General features: G+C 40.1%; 1 protein-coding gene across 1 annotated transcript in view; it reads right to left on the bottom strand.

Moving 5' to 3' along the window:
- The window catches only part of LOC121961929 (mitogen-activated protein kinase kinase kinase 11), a 57,860-nt gene extending 35,309 nt beyond the window's left edge, over positions 1-22,551 (bottom strand). The window contains exon 1 of the mRNA XM_042512043.2: positions 20,651-22,551. Within this exon, the coding sequence (XP_042367977.2) occupies positions 20,651-21,407 (757 nt within the window). The 5' untranslated portion in view covers positions 21,408-22,551. The remainder of the gene's footprint in view (positions 1-20,650) is intronic.
- Positions 22,552-23,107: the final 556 nt, after the last annotated feature.

Below are 23,107 nucleotides of genomic sequence, written 5' to 3' on the forward strand. Positions count from 1 at the left end.
TCTGTCAATTGTGCAGACCCCTCAGGGAGGGGTGTTGGTGTTGAAGGGGGGTGCTGATAATTACTGCAACAGGCCCTGAACCCTTACTCCACTTCTTTTGTCCGCCTGCCAGTCAGTGTCTGGTAAAAACAAGCCCCGGTCAGTCACCCCTATTTCCAACTGGGCGCTCGCTCGAGCGCTGTGACCCCACTTCCAGGAAGTGACGCCGGCATCTGCAAATTAGCCTCCAGTGGCTGGGCCCTTCCTTTTAAAAAGCAAAACAAAAAAACAACAGGAGCCGATTTTGTCGCTTGCTTGTTCATTTTGCACCATAAGCAGAGCGCTATTTTTGGAAAGTGAGGTTAAGAGGGGTCACATGGCACTAGGCACTGTGAGACAGAGACGTGGGGAGGGGGGGTACAGGCGCTGTGGTAGAGCGAGCAGAGGTGACAGAGACAGAGAAAGGTGCCGAATGTCGATCGCTATCATATGATTGAGGGAGACGGGGGCGCAGCTAAAAGTGGCCGCCTGGGCCTAGAAAGCAGAAAGCACACATATAAAGCACTCATCCCACAGACAGATGCACACACAGACACACTCACATTCTGTGTCCATTTTTTAAGCAATAAATCAAGCTGCACACAAAGTATAAGGAATCTCTACACACACACACACACACACAGATGCAGTTGAAGGACATGCATGAATACACACCACTGAACTACACACAGATGTTTGGGCTGAATTCCAGGGGTGTAAAGGGTGTGCTATGTCAGCTGGACCATCTAAAGACTGATCAGTCACCTGACCTGAATTGTTGACATATTGTAGATTATCAAATATGGCTCAAAGTGTGTCTGCGTCAGTCATGATGTATTACTTTTTATATTTTAAGATATGTTTTATAGGCAGGGGTAGGCGATATGGCCCTAAAATAATATCATGATATTTCAGGGTATTTTTGTGATAACAATATTCTTGATGACATGATAAAATACTGAAAAACATAAGATGTTTATTCCATTGTTATGTTTTATTTTAGTAATTACAAGAACGTACAATTGCAACAAAATAACTGTTACAGTTTTATATGTTAGCATAGGTGTTAAAGTTTGCCTTCAGATATTCAGTAAAAAAAAATAACAAAAATAATCTCGTTTTTTTGGTTTGTAAAGAACAACAGTAACCAATAACAAATTTGTTCTCAGTTGTTTGGTGTGGTGCGTAACGGTATTTATATTAACAATTATATTATATTAACAAGTAGTATTGCCATTATAACCATATGATTTTTTCTTTTATTATATTAAAGAGTATACTGGTATTTTTTTAACAATATCATTCTGCACACACCTAATAACAGGCTTATTTTGAACTAGTTAAGAGCAGAATAATAATAATCTAATGTTGTTAAATCTTTAACCTAGCAAAAAAACTAAATTTTTTAAAACTAAATTTGCCAATTTATACCATATTTCTTACTGTTTTTATTTGCATTGATTTCTCTTTAGCTCTTGTTCTTGTTTGTAATAAATACAAATGATAATACTGATGATAATAATTTTATACATACATATGTTCTTTCAATTTTAATTTTTTGGCAGGAGGTTGTCAGGGACCAGGGGAAGCTTGCCCAGGGCCCCAGATGTGCTTTGTCCGGTACTGTCAGCAAGTTTGATAATTTTCCCTGTGAGCCAGTCTTTTGAGGGCCACTCTTTTTTCCCCCAAATTTCGGCATTATATAGCCTATGTACAGACATTCAATAGATCATCTAATCACATATGTGACCATACTCTGCAACTTATATAAAATCTAAAGTGTGCTTTGTTTTTATGCTTTATGTGTTGTTTTTCCAGTGTACTCTGTCCTGTGTTCAGTACTATTGCTCCTGCTTTTATTTATTGTATGTGTTTTTCTGTAGTTGCCACTGACACAATTACAGAAATGTGTATTAATGTGCATTGTCCCTGTTATCTTAAACTGTATAAATACAATAAATACGTTTTGACTGCAGCAACATGGCCAGTGCAATCTGTATCAGCAGGTAGCAGCCGCATCACAAATGAAACTGAGAGTGTCTTGTCAAAAGAAGCACTCAAGAAAAAACCCACAGCCTGCGGTGCAGAGAAGGTGCGCCAAAAAAACAGAAATAGGCTTTGCTGGCTGACGCTGCAAAGTGTGCAAAGATAACAGATTTATTTAAGCGTTCTGCAGGTGATGATGAGGACAAAGAGGCAGAAATGAAAGAGGGGTGAGCAAGCAGCAGGTGCTTGCTTACACGCATACGAATATAGTGTGAATACAGTACATTTGGGTGATATTGTGTGTATAGATAAAATCAGTCTTTATGTTAAAATACTTTTTTGTAAATATTGTGTGAATATATATTGTGAATAGACCCGTGTTCTCCTGTCTCCTGGTTGTAGTAAATCTCTGTTTTTAACCCGTTAAAACCTGGACAAATTGGCTTGATTTCTTTTCTTTTTTAAAAAAAAATGTAAGGGAGGCAATGAGCAACTTAAGATTTAAAAATTACCACACAAAAAATGCTAAAAATATATATAATATATATTCTGTAACATATTTTGCATATATAATTCTAATAATCATGAATATAGTTTCTGGACATCTTCCCTTTTTTTGATAATTTTCAAATATTTTTCTTTCTTTCTCTCTCTTTTGAAAAATTCATTTTCAGGTTGTTTTCTTGTCACCTTTTACCAATTTCTTGGAATATGCTCATTGCCTTTTCCCATCTTTTTGGAAGAGAATTAAACCTTTGTGTTCACATTTTAAAGGTTCAAATACTTATAAATATTGAAAGACATCCGAAAGCAGCACAAGAAAAACTGATGTCCACCGAGGTTTCAAAGGGTTAAACACTGTTGATTGTTTTTGCCTACTGTACACACAAACAAGGGGAGGAAAACCTTAGAAAATTAGTTTTGTCATTTTACAAATAAGCCTAACACGAACAACAAAGACAGATTGTGCGTGTTTTTTTCTTTTCAATAAATGATTCGCTGATTGAAGAACATGTTATGACTGTTTAATTTGATCTATTAAATTAGGGCCACTTGGCCACAAATTCCCAGACTACGTTTGTTGCCAGCTATCACTGCTCCAAGTTAATACATAAGAGCATGAATATCAAATTTAACTTTCAATGAAGTTCGATAACATTGACGACAGCTTAGCAAACCACTTCAGAGGGCTGCTGACGCATGCTGTTTTTAACTTATTAAAGCCAATTACAGCAAAAGCCTAACATTTTCAAACAAAAGTAAGTTTTGTCCTCGAAAAAGATTTCATCAAGCATTTGTTTTTAAATGAATATTTCAACATTTTAGTGACAGATATGCTTATATAATGTCAGGAAAGTTAGTTAGCCTTGCTGGTATAACTATTGGAAGCAAGGGGGAAAACGGCAATCTTGGCTCTGTACAAAGTTTAAAATAACAACTGCCAACGCCTCTAAAATTCACTAATACGTATCTACTTTTACTGACAATGAAGTTAGCATAATATTGAAAACAGCTTAGTTAACCCCTGCAGAGGGCTGCTGCCAACTAGCCTAGCTTAATGGACTGTGAGCAGAGAGAAAGAGCAAGCTAAGCTAATAACTTTTATACTTAAACAGAAATGTAAAAAAAACAACTTGTAATTATTATGTAAGTATTTCTTGGAGAACAACAGCTACGTGCAGTTACTGAAGTTTCATTAGGTGGGTTTCCATTACCCTAAAATTAGGCAAATTGAAATTAGGAGTGTAAAATAGGCGTAATGGAAAGTAATCAATTTAGAAAAAAACTCCCATTAATCGCATATGAGTTTTTATGCTCGCATGAGGTGGTATTTCAGGCATGTTTCATGCAGTGTAAACACTTTTTTTGGCTTTTTTAGGTCACATGATGCTATGGCTATGTGCTTGTCAATAGGAACTGGCTACCTCATGATGTAGCAGGTGCTACAAGAGGTTTTACTGCATCAAATAACTCTTCAAAAGTTGATTGGTCCACAATTCCTCTGTGAAATCGTAGACTGTCACCTCCCAGAAATCCCTCATGTGTGGCCGCTCCCATGTATAAGGGGCTTACCTTTTCATTATCGCTTTTTTAACATGTCTACGTCACCTTTGATTGGAAAAAATGACGGCTAGTATGGTGGCTGCAATAGAAATAAACCTGTTTATGTGTTGAACATCCATCACCATGCTTCTTGGATATCACGAGAGAAGTATCATAACATCACTCAGAGAAAACGCAGTCATTTCTCAATTGTGTTTTATCAACATTTCGAAAATATAGTTTAAGTTTTGCGCAAATCTGTAATGGAAGCCCAAACCAGACCAAAGACCAAACCCTTTAAGCCTGAGATTCTGCACAGAGGTGATAGTATTCTAACCATCCTGTGATGTTAATACACTTAAATACAGAGTCACACGATCATGCTGTGACGGGAGCAATATAACCATCCCTGACCCCCTACCTATCTTATAACACTGCATGCACACACAAACACAGACACACACACAGATATCTGGTAAGGTTTTGACAGTTTCATAATACATACATGCATAATAGATATACAGAACCAATGCATACAAATGTCTCTGCACTTGGATATGGATAGAGCCTACCTATGCGCACACATTCATGCATACACATATTGGTCATCAGCACTTACCTATGCACACACACACACACACACACACACACACATATGCAACTAGACATAGAAACGTACATCCAAATCCACGCACTGACAAAAGAGTTTTCGCAGTCTCAGCACACATACATACCACATTCTTTTTCTACTTCCTGAGCTAAGGCAGAGTGCATCCACAGTTCAGCCCTGTTCAGCCTCCCTCCTCCTACAACCACCATCACACTGACGACGACTGCCGCATTAGTCAGCTGCTTACTGGACGGTATGTGGCAACACACTGTCCTGATCAGCCACTGACCCAAATAACATGGAGTCTGCAGCTGACATCTTCAAAACTAAGAAGTTTAAAACGTTTAATGAAGTGCAATGAACAGGATAACTTCAGATCAATGTGGCTGGAGACATAAAAAAAGATAGTTTTAACTTAATAAACTTGGTTTTCTAAAACTTAAATAGGGCTAATACATGAGGGATACACAAGATTTGTATCTGTGTCCTCTGTTATCTCTCACCTGGTATCACATTTTGAGGAGGTGTGTGAACAAAAGTGGCAAACACAACGGAAAATCCACCTCTCCCTCAAAAGGATAACGGCGAGTATCATGACTCGATCAGTCTTGCCCAGACAGAGCGTCTTCCTGATAGAGAGACGAAACCAACAATGTCACCACAAAAACACCGTGACAGATTTCTATGGCAACGGGACTCTGTTTGGTATTGTTTGTTGTTCAGAAACAAGAGTGTGTCAGTTGCAGACATGACTCCTACCAGCAGCGGCCTGAGCTTGGTGCTGCGACTGACTCAACTCAACAGTTAGCTTAGCAAGAATCCCAGTGTCAGGGATTTTTGTGTGGTGCGTTGCAGGGCTGGTTTAACATGAGCTTATCTGACTGATAAAGTATAACCACGTCCATCCTGAGCAAACACACACTATTTAAATTGACAACCGTCTTCACATGTCAAACTAGATTATTGAGATTTCATAACAGCTGGGAAAAATCAGCCTAATGTGAAAAATCAGTTCAACGCTTGGATAACAAATATTGTGACATTTCAAATGAAGTGAAATAGTTTCAGGGAAGTTGCTCTGACATCATTTCAAGTGTATAACTTTTTATTTCTAGGAAAGTCATGGCTAGCAAAGGATAAAATTGCTAAATTAGATGGCTGGCATGCCAATGCTTACGAATGACTGTTAGCAGAAGGGTGGTGATTAAAATAACAGGCTCCATGCAAGCTGAGCGCAAAAATGGAGTTAAACACTAGACTACTGATTGGCCAGAGACAAAACCACTAGGATCATGACTGGGGACTTCCTACACAAATTCACCGTTGTTAGACAGCCAAGCTACAGGCAATAGTGACTGTGATTGTTTTATTCACTTAATCAAGAATTTAAAAATTGGCAGCCTGCAAAGTACTCTACACTGTACACCATGCTGTACATTACACTGTATTCTACACTGAACACTACACTGTGCACATCATAACTGTATACTACACCAAACACTACATTGTACACTATTTTGTGCACTAAACTGTGCATTACACGTTACACTTAACTGTGCACTATGCTGTACACTAAACTGTAAACTATGTCGTACACTACGATATAAACTAAGCCATACACTACACTGTAAATTATGCAAATCACTAAACTGTACACTACACTTCACGTTAAACTGCACTATGCTGCACACTACACTGTACACTATACCATACACTAAAATGTACATTACACTGGGAACTAAACTGTGCACTATGTCATACACTTCACTGTACACTATGTCGTACACTACAATGTACACTACTGTGTAAACTAAGCCATAACTACACTGTACATTACCTAATACACTATACTGTACACTATGCTGTACACTTAGCCGTACACTGTGCCATATAAATAACAAGCAGACATTTCTCTGTTTGATTGCTGGGTAAAAGATTCAGTGGTGAAGATGATTTCACAGCAGTGTGGAAATAAAGAAAAGGACCTGGTACCAAAATTGAGTTGAGCCAAACCCTGCATTGGAAATTAGGTATTAGAGGGTCAAGAACCTCATCATGAACTAAGTTCCATTAGAATGAAGGGTTACAGATAAAGATTTTTTTTAAAGTTTGGTAGATGAGTCCTCATCCCGGGAGCCGTAGTTTTGGGTGTTTTTCAAATTCAAAATTAAGACATAGTGTTCGGAAAAAATAACAGTATGATCTCACATTTTCTATATCATACTCTTAAAACTAGGACTAATTAGCTCTAGACTGCAACACGAGAACAATGCTATTCTTAATTTAGAGGTCTTTGAGTATGTTGAGTTCATGCCTGGGACCTGTTAGCTTTAGCCTAGGTCTTTTAACACTACATCATGTGATAAAACATGGCGGCCACCTGTCATTTTAGCTCGCAAAATGGATAATTGCCAGCAAGATAAGAGAAGTCTGCTTTTACCTACTTCTGTCTGAAACCAAGTATCCATCAAGGACCAATTGTTTCAGAAATAACTGATGACCAAGAATCTTTGTAAATTGCATTTTTGCCTCGTGAGAAAGGAAAGCTTGACAGGCATACAAGTACAGTACAGTAACCTCGGGGGGATTAGCAAACATCTACTGCACCTGACATGCCAGGAATAAAGCTCGTAGAGGGTCAACGTCCTGCTCAAGGACATTTGAGAGGACATGTGGCTGGTGCTGAACATACAGTACATGCAGTGATAGAGGCTGTGACCTTTCAGCTGCAGGACTCTCTCTCTCTAACCGTCCAGCCCTGTCACGATAACATGCCAGATGCAAAAGTCAGCTTCACAGAGCCGCTCTGCCTCGTCACTCTGCACCTCACTTAATTATGTTTTCTCTATAATCTAATGCTGGAGCTCCATCGCCTTCTCTCACTGCATATTTCTCATCTGTGCTATCATTCCCCAACCCCTCCAATCTCTGGTAGTTGGACTGAGTGTCTGAGGATTGATATGGCAAAAATTCTGATATTTTGTGCTCATTTTTCTAACCACAAAATAAGACCGAGCCTAAAATATCTGCAGAAAAAGCTAAACATTTAACAAAAGTCCAAATCCTATTAATGGAAATAGTCAAATTTACATGGCATTATCGGCTTTTAAATACCCATATCGGTTCAACCTAACCCTTTCTGTGCTCTCTCTACCTTCCTCCCGCTCCCCCCTCCCTGCCCTGCACCCGTAGGCGAAGGGAGAATTCCGGTAGGGTGGGGGCTTTCCCCAGGAAGAACGGGAGCTTTGTCCCCTGAGGGACGAGGCCATAGGCTGACAGACAGTCTGGCAACCTCTGACCAGGCAACCAGTGAGCGAGAGAGTGAGAGAGACAGAATGATAGGGCATAATCACAGTGCAGAAGATGAAACTAACGCTGGAGTTTCGTCTTAGCTCAGGAGCACGCAATAAGTTCACTGAGTGTAAGAATTAGGCAGAGTTTAAAAAACCAGGCCACAGCCGACTGAAAACTATGAATAGATGACTCTGTATCAGTCTAAGGTGGCATTTCTTCCTTATTTGATGTATGTAAAGATAAAGTTGTGATTCAGGTTCTAGTGGATTTCACATTCACTGTCTACACCACAGCGCTTCCATAAGTTAAACCTGTATTTCGTACTGTTTGTTTTATTATCACTACGTAGTTACTATATCTCCACAGTGTGTTGACACACTTAAAATGATTCATATGACACTTCATGCTTTGCGGTTGGCAAACGTTAATCAGGTTTGTCAGGTCTCACCTCTCCAGATTGACAATGTCAATGCCGTCTAATATCATCACTTAAGTCAATAACAAACTGTATTGCTTTGAATGTTGGGCTGTTGTTTTTTTTTTAACTACAATTTATTACAACTCCGACAACATTGTCCTCAAACGTAGTAATGTGTAACTGTGTGTGTGGCCAAGTAACCGCAATCAAGTTTATACATGATACCTTGTGCAAATTATCTGGTGGCAGGTAAAAAGGCTGTGAGGTCGTGAAAACAGTCACTTATTAACAAACCAGTGCTCATGTGTTGAAATTTAACCTTCATTAGTGCTGTTTCCTTACAGACTCAGACAGGGGGTCGTTACTGGCTTGACCCCAGAAGCTCTGAGGTCAAGGTAGAGGTGGGAGGGAGAGCTGATGTTGTGAGGATGGAAATATCACAGATAAAACACAACCAGGTACAAAGAGCCGTTTGCAGCAGTGGTGCAGGGGTGGTCGTGATCACCCTAATACGATTGTAGTTACAAATGCTCGTCCGATTCAGCGTGTTTAACCGACATCTGATCTGGCGGTGAGTGATACCACTCTTTTGCATTTCCTCTCAGTGCACATGATGAGACAAAGGAAAAGAAAAGGATAACCAGCCTATTTGAAAAACAATGAAGTGCCTAACATGTACATTAAAGCTGGACTGTTGTGGAACTTTATATGTTAATTGCAGCAGTATTAGTCCTTACACATCTAGTCACATCAAGTAATATCAGCTGTAAAATAAGAAAACAAATAATATCGGTATTCTGTAACTCTTCATATTGATATAGTTTTAAACTTCAACACCATAATCGAATTCCGGGCGCCAATGTTTTGCAGGCTCAGATATTAAATTCAGACCCTGATAAGTTGGGTCAAAATGCAGGTTTCTGAAATGCTAAAAAGATTCCTGGGTTCTTAGAAATGTTCCTTCAGTGGAAAGGGGCTATAATATGACTTCACATCTGTGTGTGATAGTGGTGACCTCACATTAAAATTAATGTGCTTTTTGGCATTAATATGATGTTCTTATCGGGGGCCAAAATTGTCTGTGGTGAGCAGAGCGGAGTTTGAACTTTTATCTCAGAAGCATAGCTGCTTCAAAGGCATGATTTTAATTAAATCACATTAGATAAAGCCTCGGAGCGACTTGTTTGTCTGGTTAAGTAACTTTCAACTGAAATAAAGAAGTATATTACAAAACTATTGTAAGAAAAAACATACTTCCCCTTGTGCCTTACTTAAGCACCAATAGGTCAACTGAAACTACCACCAAATCATCTCAAACACGCCAGCTATGACAAAGTCAACAATTTAACAACTCTGGTGAACAACATCCCTTACGTTGGTTTCCTTCCTGAACTCAAAACAAATGTTTCCTAATCCTCACAGCCGTTTTCTCTTCCACAAACAGATATGTAGGTTTCTTCTCATTAGCATGGGAACTGTCTTGTGATCTGTGTGGCGAAAAAGAGGCTGGGCTCAGAATGAGGTTTCAGACTGTAGAAGAGGGAGAAAAAAAAAAAAAACAGATTGCACTCCGGCTGAGTTCTGGAAACCTCTCTACTTCCTGTGAGCTCTGACCTTCCAGTGTCTGCTATTCTTATTCTTTTTTTTCTCCTCCTCCCCTGCAGTTGTTGTTCTGCCCCCTCACTCATCCTGCTCCGACTACACACACAAACACACACACACACAAACACTGCAGATTTCATGACTAAGCGTGGGTGTGCAGTCATTGTGTGGGCATCTTATTTCGCACGTACATACATAGTGAATATTGTGTGTGAAGACACAGGCTACATATTAGAACATGGTCACTTATTAAGATGTCTGCATGGATAAATATTAATCACTACACTGTCTGCTGTCAATGCAATATTGTGATTAGAGTGCATTAATGTACGCTTGGATAGTTCACATTTATATTTCTAATATTATTATAATAAATAGTTTTCATTGAAATTTTGTCTTTTCATCCGCCAAAGAAAATGGCCTATGGTTAAAGAAAAAGAAAAATCTATGAAAATGTACCTGCTCGCTACTGAAAATCTGCACTTAAAACACTTAAAACAGTTTAATTAAAAAGTTGGAAGAATGTGGCAATAAGACTAATGAAAAAGATGCACTTAAAATGAAAAAAAAATTGAAAAAAAGGTGACGTTGTCCAAAAACATTCTTTCACCTAGTGGAAATAGCATGAATTTTCTCTATATGCCAAATATGGTAAAAAATTATGTCACTAGGTTGGAGATAGTAAAAATGACAAATTCCAATTAAAAGCCCAGAATGACACCCAGAAATATGTGATTAAAAATTGCAGTTTTAATGGCTTTCAATGATGCATTTTTTGCACTTAACAGTATGAATGTAACTATGAAAAGTGCTTAAAATGTGTCAAACAGTTCCTAAGGGTTAATGCTCTGTATATTGTACATAGACCCTTTAATGCACAGATATGAGGTCGATAGTGATCGTCTCATTTCACTCTAAGAAAGAAGGTGAATAGAAGAATTAAGAATGGTTACAATTCTAGATAATACTGACCTAAAAAATTCGGTCTGGAAGCTTTAATCTAAAAATATACTGTTCTCATTACTGGTCTTAAAAAACCTAAAGCTGAATTCTGTCCAAGCATATTTGAATCTTTTAAATCTCCAGATCTACTCTGCTCTTCAATCCTATGTGAGCCTATGGTGTCTCGGCTCTGTCTGTCCTTTCCAAAGTAGAAAGAAAGAAAGTCAAGAAACAATGCAGCTGGCCAGGCTGCACACCTCGACCCCCCCTCTGCCTTATCACCCACTGACACTCAGTCTGAGCCAGCAGCAATGCAGCTGAGCTCTACCCCTGGTGACCCCTTCCCTCTCCCCGCCAGGACACCCCAGGCATCCCTCGGATCTGCCAATCAGCAAACTGCTGCTGAAGATGCAGCCATGTTTATGGATGGGTAACTTCATGACGGTGCATTTTCTGCTACACTTGACATTTGAGGTTACGTCTCCTGCTGAATAAAAATACTTAACCTATGCATAAATTTGCTCTTCATGGATCAAAAGTGTTGGGCTAGTTGAGTAATTCAGGAAAGTTTGAAAGCAGATACTTAATGGGTAATTCATTGCAGTGTCCAGGACTAAAATCTCCATGGTGTACAGTATATTGTACATTATAATGTATTCACTGTTACTGAAAGATCTCACTACTCTGACGGGACATTTTTACACAATTTCACAGTGATAACCCAAGAATTCCTCATTTCTATTCATATTTTGTTTTTTATATTTTATTTTCATGCCAACTGCTGACAACATTTAAAACACTTCACAGCCAATTCAGCATCTTCAGCCGGATGTTAAAGTATCATATTGTGAATTTCAGCTAATCAGTGACTCTAGGTTCACTGCCTCCATATATAACATTTTCACCATGTGCCCAAAGGTCCACACTTTGGTCATTTCATAACTAATGCCTAACATACACTTGAAGACTTTAAAAAGACTTCCAAAGACTAGCAACTGACACTCACATATGAAGACAATGTGAGTTTTTAGTCAGACACTACAAAATTTTGCAAAGACTGAGGGTCTTGCAGGGTCACTATTTGACAACAACTAGATTCCTTTTGAGATTATTTTTCTGATCCTGCTCCTGACGGAAAGTACTACACCACACTCCCTTTAAGAAATATGACATTCTAACAATTACTTAAATGTCTGCAAAAACACATACCACAAGATAAAAGGTGTCATATTTTGACAGTATTTTTGCAAATTCAGCATCAATATAGTCCATAAACATAAATTGTTGTTTCATTGAGGGTAGGCCATGGGAATGAGTGCCAAACCGTTCCAAAAATTAAGATTTCTCACTAAAATAAGTGCTAGTTGGTAGATCAGATACATGCCAAATTAAACACCAACTCAACATGGTTGCCACCCAGACGACATCTTTCTCAGGGACGTCGCTGCTTATTCTAGCAATGCAATGAGACACATTTTGCAAAAGTGTGGCTTAGTATTACTAATCTGGCCTGCCACAGCTGATTCCTATTGAAAATGTGTGGCACGTTATGTACCACAAATAATGACAACAGAAACCTCAGACTGTTTAGCAACTGAAGCAAGAATGAAAAAAAAATCACTTTCAAAACTTCAACAATTAGTGTCCTCAGTTCCCATTCACTAAGTAAATGTTGTTAAAAGAAAAAGTGATGTAACACAGTGGCAAACATGATCCTGTCCAAACGTTTTGGAATCCGTTGCTGGCATCACGTTTGAACCTTAAATATCTTGTCTCTGGACTGCACTCAGTTGAATGTAAGTCAAAAAGGATTTGCAAACCACTGCTTTTCGGAATACGGGTTATACAATAATATTTGATTTTGTCGGAATATCAAGACGATAAAAGACTTAAGATAGCTCAGACTTAGTGTTATGACCTCTTTACACCAACCACAAGATTACAGGAGCTTGCCAAAACTCTAGCAACTTCTCATGGTTTTATTTTGACATTGGGAAATTTATCAGTGACAGTGAAATTGCTTGATAAGCCATCGACACACATGGACAGATGTACACGAGTATATACGCTTAAGTGTACATATGTATAATAATAATAACGGCGCCCCATGTACAAAGGCTGTGTGCTAGCTGCAGCGGCTGCGTGTTCGAATCCGGCTTCGGCCCTTTGCTGCATGTCTCCCCCTCTCTCTCTCCCTATCACACTCACACTGTCCTGTCAATTAAAGGCAATAAAAGCCCAAAAAAATAATCAAAAAAAAAAGGAAAGATAAGCCATCAACAGATGAAAATCATGTATTTTCTCAAACTACAATTCCCAAGATCACTTCACTGCTGAAATCACCCTCGTTGTATAGTGGGAATAAGAACCATGCCTTCTAAATCAGAACCATATCTGCATGAAATAACACAGCCTCTTATGCATACACTGCTAAAGTGAAGCACAGCAGTCTTAAAAGATTTGACTGGCAAACTGACAGCAAAAGTTAAGTTTTCATGACATCCTTCCCTGCTAAATTTCCATCTGCAGATAGGAGTTCTTATCGTGTTCTTTCTCTCTAATGGCGTGAAACTTTGCTAATGGCTCATTTATAACCTAAACTACACATGCTAAATGGTAATACCTTAAGAAAACACAGGTGCATGTTCAGACTTTATCTGGTTCAAAGTCCCCCCCCCCCCATTCCCTTCACAAAATCACTCTGTGCAATCACAAAATAGCTAAAATGCCTAAATTGCCCTCATGATTCCTCCTGCTGAACAAGGGTATGATGGTGTGTGTCTGCAGCAGTAACAGGAGTGCAGTTCACCGCACACATGCAAACATCACACACCCAGTCGCCGGGACACTCAGACACACACACACACACAGGGGATGTTTTGAGTATGCTGCAGTGCGGAGCAGTGGGGGCCCTGAATGAAAACATGCTGGTAGTGGGATGTATCAGATGTTTGTCCACTCGTGGAAAGGAGAAAAAAAAGGAAAAAGACATGTTGATCCAAGATCTAACTGTGGCTTCTTCCTGAAAAAAAGGCCTGTGAGTTCCAGCCCAGCAAGTGCTTAGTTTGGCACTTTCCCCACCAGTTCTAACTACAGCCTCTGCAGAGTTTTATGGCGTGCGGTGATGCCTATAGCTGTTTTTGCATCTATGAAGGCTTTGTGCAGATAACTGACAGTGTGAGGACAGCAGCTGGACTGAATGAGCTTTTGAGGACTGTTACTGATAGCAAGATATTTCAATAGCAGAAAACTTAAAGCAACAGTAATTATTTTTTTATATAAACTATGGAGCAATAAATTACAGACAGACACAGTTAGTAACTAGCTGGTAAACGCAGCGGGACATTTAGGAGCTAAAAAGCCGGATATCTGTCTCGGAGGGTGGAGGAGACCAAAACAGAGACAACAGAAGAGTAAACATTTGCCAGGCAACTTGATACATCCCTCCAAAATAATGCTAATGTTACTAATTTGCCATATGTGTAAAATAAGCAACCACAACAATTATCTAAGACTAAGATATGTCAGTGTTATGTTTACATGTTGTTCCACTGCCCCTATAGTGGCCAAAAATGTTTTTTTTTTTGCTGCTTTATGCATAATCAGAGCATATGTGTTTTCTGGACACAGTTCTCATCATTAAGGTTGAATTGGCAGTAAGCAGTTAAAGGTGCTAACTCCATTAGCAGTGAGATAAATATATTTATATTGTGTTGAACTGATTACAGACAGTGTTTTTGCTTACTTTCTGAAAATGAAATGAGACAATCAAGATCAACTTCATGTCTGTGCATTAAAGGGGTAGTTCACCCAAAAATGAAACTTCAGTCATTATCTACTCATCCTCATGCTAAAGGAAAGTCTGGTGGAGTTTTATAGTCAACAAAACATTGCTTTCACAGGAAAAAGGCATTACACTTATCTCCAAAAAAATTAAGGACCAAGTGCCCTGAAGCCCTGTTGTGCCAAGTTGTTTTGAAAACGTCTCTGGTGAAAAGATTTTCAGTTTTATTGCAAATGCATATTGGTTCCAAATATTAGTTCGGTCTCATTAACTACTAATAATTGGCATCGGTGTCAGTCCTGAAATATTGGTCAAACCCTAATACAGAACCTTTAAGTCTTCCAAAATGAAATTCATGAAATTAAAAGTTATATTCATCCCACCTAGGGGCATGGTGAGACGTGTGCCTTTTTTGTAGATAAGAAGTAGGCAATAACTGAGAAGCTGATGTGGGTTGAGGTTCAAAGTCTGAGGTTTTGAACAGCTGACGCTGGCAGTCAGTCTGTGTTAGCCAATGAGGGTGAAAATAATTTGATAAAAATGGAAAGCATTGTGACCACATGCAATTTAATTTCAGTAGAACTTTTAAAAGGATTCTGTGTATCCTGCAGAGCTGCGTGAAGCCCTCAAACCCCATTTAGATTACCGGATACAAAAACACGACTGAGTGCACAAGGTGTGAAAAGTCCCTGGGCTCAGACTCTCGTCCCCTGATGTATGCACACAATAGTGAGAGAAAGAGGCTCCTCTGCTCTGTGTTCTGTGTTCTGTATTTACTTTCAATGGAATTCCAGTTATGGCCCCTGGCTCTGACCCAAGTGCCCCACCATGCACTTTCTTCAGTGATCCTGTTTCATCAGCATCTTCCAAACGGGCTAAAGCGCTCCACTGGTCATTAGCTACAACTTTTAGCTCTTGTTTACAAGCCCTTCAGGGATAATGACTATTCACCTTAATCCATCACTGTAGCAGCCAGCCAAAAAAAAGGGACATGCCGATGGTCACTTTCTCCAGCTTGTGTTTTAGTTAGACTTGAATTCTATTTCTACTATCAATATTTTGCACATTTCTGATTATAAACATGTCTTTTGCCCTATTGGATTATGGTCCACTTAAAGGGATAGTTCAGTTTTTTTGATGTGGGGTTGTAGGAGGTACTTATGTATAGACAGTAGATTACAAATAGTAGATGTCAGTCAGCACGCCTCCAGTTTGGAGAAGCTGGCATTGATGTCAAGCAGTGTACTGCTGTGGATGGGGGCCGGCAACAAAAAGTATTTTAGCCAACTGAAAAAAGTCCTACCAAAAACAGAATCAATACCAGTTTATGAGTACACTATATTTTGTGGCTATTTTTACTGATTTACCTTAATATCACACATTGATGGTGAAGGCCTGCATCAAACTGTTATTTTGTCTGTGTTATCGGGTGACATTTGTGTTAAAATGGGTTAGTTCAGATTCACCAAAGTCACACAGTTAAGCAAACAAACTAACTAATCAAAGCAGCGGTAGACCAGTAGCTCCTGTGTTCAGCGAGCTATAATAACTGTTTTTCTCAATGCAGTCTGGTGGCTTTGACGAGAGCATAAATGAGGAAGTGAAGTCAATAACAGCTTCCTCATTGCAATGGGCTGTCTGACAAAAAGGTAAAGTGGTGAAAATACTCTCAGAGTTGCATACACTTAAACTGATTTTAAATTTTTAAATTTTTTTGAGACTTTTTTTAGGTGGCTACAATTAGGTTTTGCTGTTGTTTGTTCACCAAACTAGGGGCATGACAACTGACATCTACAGTTTGTAATATACTGTCTATGGATAAGTACTAAACCCATTTAAAGAAATCTGAACTATCCCTTAAAGGCTACAGTTGGAAAAATCTGCCTTTTCTGTAACAGATTTCTCTGTGTACGACTGCAGAGCGCTGACACAAAACACCAACTCTTGAAAGAAGAACTTGCACCACTACTCTGAGGAACTTACATCACAGTCCGAGGTTTACCCTCAATGCTTTAGTACACTTTGTACTGTCAGCCATCATCTGATTTTTAAACACTATTTTAGGATGCGTCCGTCCTCTTTAAAACCTAAAGCAACATCAATTTTCTTATATTTTCTTGTAGTATTTAAAACTTCAAATTCTGAGTTAATTGGTGTGATTTCTCTAAAAAACATGGGAAAAAAAGGCTATGAACAACTTGACAAGTAATGTTCCAGAAGTGATTTGCATATTTAGAAAATTATTTTTTAAAAGCTAGGGAAAATGTGTAAGGGAAAAAAATCTTGGGAAACAATTTATTTAAAATGATGTTAATTAAGTTACAAAACAATTATAATTTATTATTAATTTTTGGGGGGTTTTTTATATGTATTTTTGGGGTGTTTTTTGCCTTTAATCGATAGGAAAGCACAAGTGTGAAATAGGGAGACAGAGAGGGAGTGACATGCAGCAAAGGGCCAGGGCTGGAATTGAACCTGGAGCCGCTGCTGCGAGGACACAGCCTCTATACATGGGGTGCCTGCTCTATCCACTGAGCCACCGGGCACCCCTTATTATCATTTTTAACCCCTAATCTAGATCATTTCCTTGTTTGTTTGTTTGGGGGTTTTTTTAAGCAGTTTTCAGGTAATTTTCTTGTACTTTTTAGTATTGTCTTGATACTTTTTAGGTAATTTCTTCTTTCATTGCTCATTGCCCTCTTACCATGGTTTTGAAATCAAGTCAATATGCATGTGTGCAAAAAACCTGTCAATCCAACCACCACCATCACCACCACCTCAACAGGATATTGCTTAGCCAGGTTATGGCTGTATGGAGACATGTAGGGGCAGGCCAGGGACAAAGATTCAGAGAAGAATTAAAAAAAGCAAGAGGCAGGAGAGCGATATGATCTCCTGGCGCACAGAGAGAGGGATTGTGTTTGGCCTGCCTCATATACAAACACTATATTGACATAACTTTCTTTGGCGCTACAGGAGACATTTTTTCCAGTTGAGAGGTCTTAACAGGAAAGAACCTGACACGAGGGTGGAGATAAGTGAAGGGTGAAAGAAAGTGTGAGATGCTGAGGGGAATGGAAAAAGGACTGGTCAGTGAGAAAGACTGACAGAAAAATGTACTGCTTGTTCCAAAGTAAAAAAGATTAGGAAAGCTTTAAACCAGTGACACCCAACTTACGGCCCACGGGCCAAATCAGGCCCCCAACAGGGTGCCGGGTGGCCCCAACCCATTCTCTAATTCACACTGAAATAAAGTGATTCACACTTGGAATTGTTGTTGTGCCTTTAGTATACATAAGGTACCAGAGGGCATAAAACAGCATCAAATTAGAGCTTGTTTATCAAAAAAAGAACCAGTGGAGGATTTTACTTTGGCACTTCATTTGTCATCCGCCACTTGTCAGCTGTTTGGATCAGAAAATGCCGTTAGCAGCTGTTGCATGACACAAATGAAACGAAACTTCATTTTGAAAACACTCTCAGAACAACATACACATAGGATGACTTAGCATTTTTCAGTCGGCCTTTTTAAAAGTGGCTTAAACACGTTTTGATATTGACTTCTCTATACAGCATGGTGATGCTGAGCTGTTTCTGTAAACTGGGAGCGTGTCGACCACCAGCTACTGTATGTAATACACTGACTTTCCATAAGTATGTCAGACAACCCCACTTCTAAAAAACACAACTATCCCTTTAAGGCTTAGTCAGAGTGCATAAAACAGCATCAAAATAGAGCTTGTTCATCAAAAAAGTGTCAGTTGAGGATCCGCTAAACCCTGAAACAGAGATCCTACCTAAGCCTCTAATGTCCTTGAATCCTATAAATGTCCTGAAATCCCAGAAATGTCCCAAAATCCTGGAAATGTCCTTAATTCTTACAAATGTGCTAAAATAATAGATATGTCCTTAAATCATAAATGTTTTAAAATGTGTTAAAATCCTTGGAACGTGAAACGCCTTAAAATCTTTGAAATGTCCTAAAATGGTGGAAATATCTTAAAATCCTAGAAACTTCATAAAGTCCTGGAAATGTCCTAAAACCCTTGAAATATTCTAAAATCCTAGAAATGTCCTAAAGTCCTGGAAATGTCAAAAAAAATGCTAGAAACGTGTTAAAATCTTGGAAACGTCCTAAAATCCTAGAAATGTCTTTAACTTCTAGAAATGTCCTGAAGTCCTGCAAATGTCATAAAATCTCAGAAACATGTATTGGGCTGTTGTAACTTTTCAAAAGTGGGCCCTAAGCAAAGCAAGTTGAGTATCCCTGCAAAGCATGAATCATGGGAGTTAACCTTCTAGTGAACCTAACCAAGGTTACATTCTCAGAACCGTTGTGCACTGAATGTTTTGTCAGTCGGTTAAACAAGGAGTAACCATGATCTCTTTCTATTTTGGTGTATGTTGGCGATCAGGATCTGCAGTTAAAGGGATGGGTAAAGAAAGGTTAAAAGTCTTTTGGAGTACAACAGATACAACCACTAACAGGGATTATACACTGCATCACAAGAATGATAATAACAGGAGGGGAGGCTGCTGTAAAATTCAGGTGGCTCAGTGTTTAGCTGAATGTTCTGTTAGAGCTGAGAAAGGCACTTGTTCTGCTTCAAAAGAGGGGGGCCAGAAAGCTTTATCAGCAATACTACTCAGCAGTGTGGCTTTAATGACAAGGTTCAGTGTGTACGTGTCTGCCGCGAGGGCCCGAAACACTGATGCAAGACCTTCCCAGATGACCCCCGGACGGCATCAAAGTCCAAAGAGCGAGCTGTGACGGCGCTGAGACGGAAAGCCTCCTCTTGAATTCCTGACCTTTGCTACCAAAGCATGGCATTTTGTCCAATCAACAACACATATTTGCATCTCTGGAGCCTTGGCCTACATTTGAGAGAGTCACGTGCCTGGGCGGCCATCCAAAAAGATGTGTTGTTGTTGTGCATCTAATCTTAGCTCATAAGGCTTTGTCATGATCTTGGGCTATAATTGATCTATTACCCTCAGACAATGACTTGGACTGTACCAATTATAGTTTAATTAAAAGTAGAGATATAATTTAATTTCCCAGGCTATTGAAATGTTTGAATTAAAGGTCCAGTGTTTAGTATGCAGGAGGATATATTGAAAGAAATCAAATACAATAAGTATTTTTTCTTTAGTGTCTAATCGCCTGACAAAGAAATCTTTTTTGTTTTTTGTTCGCTTGGAATGAGCCGTTTATGTCTCCACAGGGAGCATGTCCTCATCCACAAAGGCCGCCATGTTGCACTGCCATGTTTCTACCCAGAACTGACAAACCAAACACTGGCTCTAGACAGGACAATTTGCCCTTTTCACATTTCAGCATCAGCCACTGTAGTAAGCAGCCCCTCCACAAAGAAACGAACAGCATCTCAAAACAACTACTTTAAAGTGAAACTGTTTTTTAAGTGTTTCTACCGCTTTAAATCACCAGGTTCGTTTGTTTCAGAGAGGAAAAGACCTCTGCGGATAATTCAGCTCCTGGTTAAAACCTCCTGAACATCTGGATCTGGAGTTATCAGAGAAAAATAATTTGGCTCCCGGTTACAACCTCCAGAACACTGAGGGTATTCTAACCAGGAGTTCACGCTTGGCACATAGGAGAAGTCTAAACTGGTTGCAATCCTCTCCTCTAGGTGCTATTAAATCCTCCACACTGCCTTTACTAAGTTTACTGGAGCACATGCTGTACAGTATGTTGGGGGAGTTAAAAATGTTGTCTTTGTTCTAGATGTGGCCTTGTAAACACTAAGTGAAGCCTTCAGCAGCTTTATATGTAGTACACCATGTTCTATCACTGTCCTGGGGAATGTTGCCACACAATGGACCCAGTAAATACATCTGTGCCCTTTATTTTTATCAGTGTAGCACTGACACACTGGGACTTGACAAGGTTTGACGGATGAATGACTTGCACTGCAGTGTTTAAAGGACTTACTGTTGTTTGACTTCAGATCCCGGTGGATGACGGGGACGATGGCCTCGCTGTGCAGGTACAACATCCCTTTGGCTATCTGCACTGCCCAGTTGACCAGGACGTGCGGCGGGATGCGACGTCCCGCCAACGCCCGGCTCAGCGCCCCACCTGAGGCGTACTCCATGATGAGGCACAGGTTGGGTTCTTGCAGACAGACGCCTTTCAAAGCAATTATGTTGGGGTGATTGAGCATGGCGAACAAACGCGCCTCCTGCCTGACGTTCTGCGCCGTCACACTGATATCCTCATCCGGGTCTTGGCGAGCGGCCTTCACAGCCACCAGCCGGCCTCTCCATGTACCGCGATATACCTTTCCAAAGCCCCCGACCCCGATGACCTCCTCCAGGCACAGCTCCCGGAAATCCAGCACGTCGGGTTCGAACTCGCTCACCACAGCCGGTCCAAGCTCGCCGACCACGCCACTGCCCGGAAGCTTCCCGTATCCGCTTGGCTTGAAGGAGCCGTAGTTGGATGGGAAGATGCCCACCTTGTTGTTGACCTTCCCCGCCCACCAGCCCTCGTCCCCTGATATCTCAGAGTCCAGAGACAGGACTTCCACCAGGTCACCTTTACGCAAGGTGAGCTCATCTTTACAGGACGCCTCATAGTCAAACAAGGCGGTCCACACAGGGTTGGTGAAGTTCCCTTTTTGTGATTGTTCCAAATTTTTCCAGTTGGACAGCGGGCCACGACTGAATATGTTCTTCAGTGGCTCCATGGAGCCTCAAGCAGATGTTTAAACTGGATCTGATTTTGCACCCCAAGGGTTTGAAAATAAAGTACAAAGGAGTACTTTATTGCGCCTCGCTCCCTTTCCTGTCTTTCTTGTTGGTTCATCAGGGACCAGTGAAATGTGTTCAAAAGCTCAACCAACAAGTGGGCAGCAGGAGAGGATTCAAAGATAACTGAGCCGAAAGTGTCTTTCATTCGTCTTGACATTACATGCGAAGCACTTGAAAATACAGAATCAGTTGGGAGATTGCTTTTGTGCGATAAGTGTTTCAAAGCTCAAAAAGGCAGCGCTGTCTCAGCTCTCTGTTCAAGTGATGTGCTGTGTGGTTTCCCAACATGGTTTGAACACATTATCATTTCACCGGCCTGTGTTTAAGAGGCTCTTGAATCACCTCATTAAGGCTAAATGAGCTCTTCTCTTCCCTCATTTAAAATTGCCACCTGTTGAGTTCTGGTTGGGAGAAAATAAAAACGAGGACAAAAATAAAAATGATTCCAAGACTTGTAAAATGCTCGAGTGCTCCAAATTCCCACAACATTAGCTGTCCATTTTGAGTTTTTATGTATTTTTAGCCATTAAGTGCAGTGGCCACCACAAGCAGGAAGCGCTGCGAAGCGGAGAAGAATAGCAGGAAAGGAGCATTCAGTCCAGCCAACCAGTGTTTTACGACAAGTTTCAGGGCTAACCAGTCCGACTTTTTTTTTTAAGCCTAAATCTCCAGTAACCGCGTCTCACCGCAACTTTGCGGCGCTCGCGCAGGAAATCCCGCATCCCTTTGAGCGAGGGTATCCATACTTACGATGTTCTCACACAACGAGCTGGACTTTATCACAACACAAAAACGTAGAAACCGCCGACTTTACAACAGGAAGAGCTATCCAAACCTGCTTGACTTAACTTTCCACAGAGAACCTGCAATGTACACAAATCCCGTTAGTTCCTAATTGGAGTTGAGCGCGTGGCCTGGTGTGGCTCCGTGGTGTCGTTGTTACCGTCGGTATCCAAACAGCGCAATAACTCCATCATTACTTATTATCATATTCCGCTTCACGGTCAGTGTTCACTCGCCAGGACCTCGAACCACTTCTACGTCTGTGCTTACAGTCAGTAAAGAGGGTGGGGTTTCAAAACTTTTTCTCTTCCAACAGGAAAAAGAGTCAGATGACAGGCCACCGTCGAGTTGCACGCGATAAATACCTAAACATCCGGCTCTACCTTTCAAAATAAAACGGGGATAATGCGCTCGTGAGACGCAAATTGCTGGAGGAATATTTGTCGTCAAATTATCGATAAAAATCTGCATGGGAACAAAGATAAAACAGTCGCTCACGCTAACATTTTATAGTATATTATAACTCTCTTGCCTCAAAAGTGTAACCACTGAATCAAATGAGATAATGAAAATAGAGTGAAGGGCTGAGGTTTTTTTTTCCAACTTTGAAGGCAACACATATTACATTTTGGACATTTTAACTGTCAAATTTGCGGGACACCGAATAACTCACCTGGAAGAGTAGGTGTCCCTGAACAAAGGCTGTGTCCTTGTCCTTGAGTACAGGTCCATCCTCTGGTTCTTTGCTGCATGTCATCTCCTCTCTCCCCTTTCATGCAAAAGCAGTCCAATGTGATAAAAAACAATAACAGATATAATTATTAATTCCCTGCATTCTGATGAATATTGTGTA

This window comes from Plectropomus leopardus, chromosome 23 (genome assembly GCF_026936395.1).
Source record: "Plectropomus leopardus strain MGB_pleo_1.0 chromosome 23, ASM2693639v1, whole genome shotgun sequence".
Lineage (NCBI taxonomy): Eukaryota > Metazoa > Chordata > Actinopteri > Perciformes > Serranidae > Plectropomus > Plectropomus leopardus.